This window comes from Colobus angolensis, unplaced genomic scaffold, assembly GCF_000951035.1.
Source record: "Colobus angolensis palliatus isolate OR3802 unplaced genomic scaffold, Cang.pa_1.0 Scaffold35, whole genome shotgun sequence".
Taxonomy (NCBI): Eukaryota; Metazoa; Chordata; class Mammalia; order Primates; family Cercopithecidae; genus Colobus; species Colobus angolensis.
Genome location: NW_012116821.1, coordinates 7,169,511 through 7,171,519, shown reverse-complemented (window position 1 = coordinate 7,171,519; position 2,009 = coordinate 7,169,511). Strand labels below are relative to the sequence as shown.

At 40.6% G+C, this 2,009-nt stretch overlaps 1 protein-coding gene across 1 annotated transcript in view; it reads left to right on the top strand.

Annotated features, from left to right (window-relative positions):
* LOC105519519 (putative uncharacterized protein C6orf183) overlaps positions 1–2,009 on the top strand; it is a 72,055-nt gene that overhangs the window by 32,009 nt on the left and 38,037 nt on the right. Inside the window, exons 5-6 of the mRNA XM_011952888.1 lie at positions 390–584; positions 1,683–1,836. Coding sequence (XP_011808278.1) covers positions 390–584; positions 1,683–1,836 — 349 coding nt within the window. The remainder of the gene's footprint in view (positions 1–389; positions 585–1,682; positions 1,837–2,009) is intronic.

Genomic DNA, 2,009 nt, shown 5'->3' with positions numbered 1-2,009 from the left:
GCCACTGCACTCCAGTCCGGGCGACAGAGCGAGACTCCGTCTCAAAAAAAAAAAAAAAAGAATAAGATGTGAAGGAAGTTTTATATGAGACGAAATGTATTTTTCTTCACAGACTTAGCTTCCTCAGCTTTAGGTAAAAAGTTCAGAAGCTGACTCCAGTTATAAGTATCCCTGTGCACTGACTCTTTGCTTAGAGTCTGTCTCCTTCAAAGTCCTAAGAATATGACCACTGCCCTTATAAGTCAAATTCAGAATATGGAAGAACTTTGGGATTCAAAGAACCCCTTTATTTAGACCCAAAACAACATTACCCTATGCTTGGAAGCAAATGATACAGAGCATAAGACTTGCAAATAACCGAGTTCTATCTTTGTATCTCTCTTAAACAGAAACAAGTTGGCTACATTATGCAAGAGTACAATGATGCCCTTCAGAGAGCTGAAAGATTGTCTGTTGCTCGAGAAAACTTCCTCATGGGAAAAAACAATCCTCCTAACTTAGTGACACAGGAAGATCTGACTATTTACACAAAGTGGTTAGTGTGCCACCTGCAGTCTCTCAGGACTGTTCACCAGTACCTGCAGGTATGTGAAGCACAGAGATGTGATGACATGGCACCCTTCCAGGGATGATCAGTACATTGTTTTCTCACATCTGTCACTTAGTTTTAGATTGTCACTGTTTCAGGACTCCACCTGCCCTACAAATGACAGAAACATAATGGGTCACTGGACTTCTCTTTGAAACCTTAGACATCTTTCTCTTTTGTAACTTTATTCTACTGAAATAATTAATTTAGCTTTCTCAAAGATGTCTCTGTTGTACTATTTCATATTCAGTCTGTAAGTTCTTGTCTTCATCATCTTGTTCAGGATTTATGCTCTCTGATTTAGATCCACTTTTTAAATATTAGGTAATGTTTAATGACGGTCTAATATGTGCCAGGTATTTGTCCTAGGCATGCAGCAAAGAAACGGCCTTTGCTGAAAAGTAACTGGGTCCTCAGCTAGTAGGAAGATGGGTAAGTAAATATTCAACTGAAATACAATGGGGTAACAAAGCATAGGATAAGTATAAGCATAGGGTAAAGAGAGTCACAGAGAGGCCCTAAGTCAGGCTAGAGGCGTCAGAAAGGAGTAACATGATCACATTTCCATTTTGGAAAGATTATTGTTTTTCTACACACATCTTTCCCTACTTCTCTTTGCCTTAGCTCAGAGGCACCATCATCCGCGGAATTGCCCAAATCAGAAACCTGGCTTCATCCTTTCCCCACACCCAGCCAGCCACTATGGGCTCTGCCTCTGATACATTTCTCACCAGTCATATGGTGTTATAATGATCTGCTTGTAAGTCTGGGTCTTCTAGTAAACCATGAGCTCTTTGAGGTTGTATCTTGTCTTATTCCTCTTTGTATCCCTAGCACCTCACAAGTGCCTTGTCCATTTTGGATCCTTGATCAAAGTAGACCTGTTTGGAGGTTAAGGCCACTCAGAGTCAGTAACAGTACTAGGTCTCCGAGCTCCCCTAAATGTAGCCCCTCATCATTGGGCAGGTTACTGAGGCTCCACCTCTACTTCTGTTCTTCTCTCCCAAAGCAAAGGGCTGCTCCTGAACCTGAGTCTGGAAGCTTCTGTGAGAATTGTGTTTATGTTTGGCCTCTTGGTCTTGCCCTTCTGTAGGACCTTCAGTATTTGCCCATCTCCAAAGTGCTAAGTGTAGCTGTCAATCAAGTAACTGAAGTTGGTCAGAAAAATGAAAAGGTCTGTGTCAATGACATTGACCCTGACATTCAGGGTTCTGCGTCTCCTGACCCTGTGGATACCAGCATTTCTGGTAAGAAATTAGTCTTCTTTCCCCTCGGGTAATGTGGAGCAAAGAAGATTGTAATTTTAGACTTATGCTGATTGTCCCGTGATCTTGCTAAAAATTGTTCTATATTCCAAAAGATTTTATCTTCTTCTTTTTTTTTTTTCTAGATACCTAATTTTATTTATTTATTTTTTTTT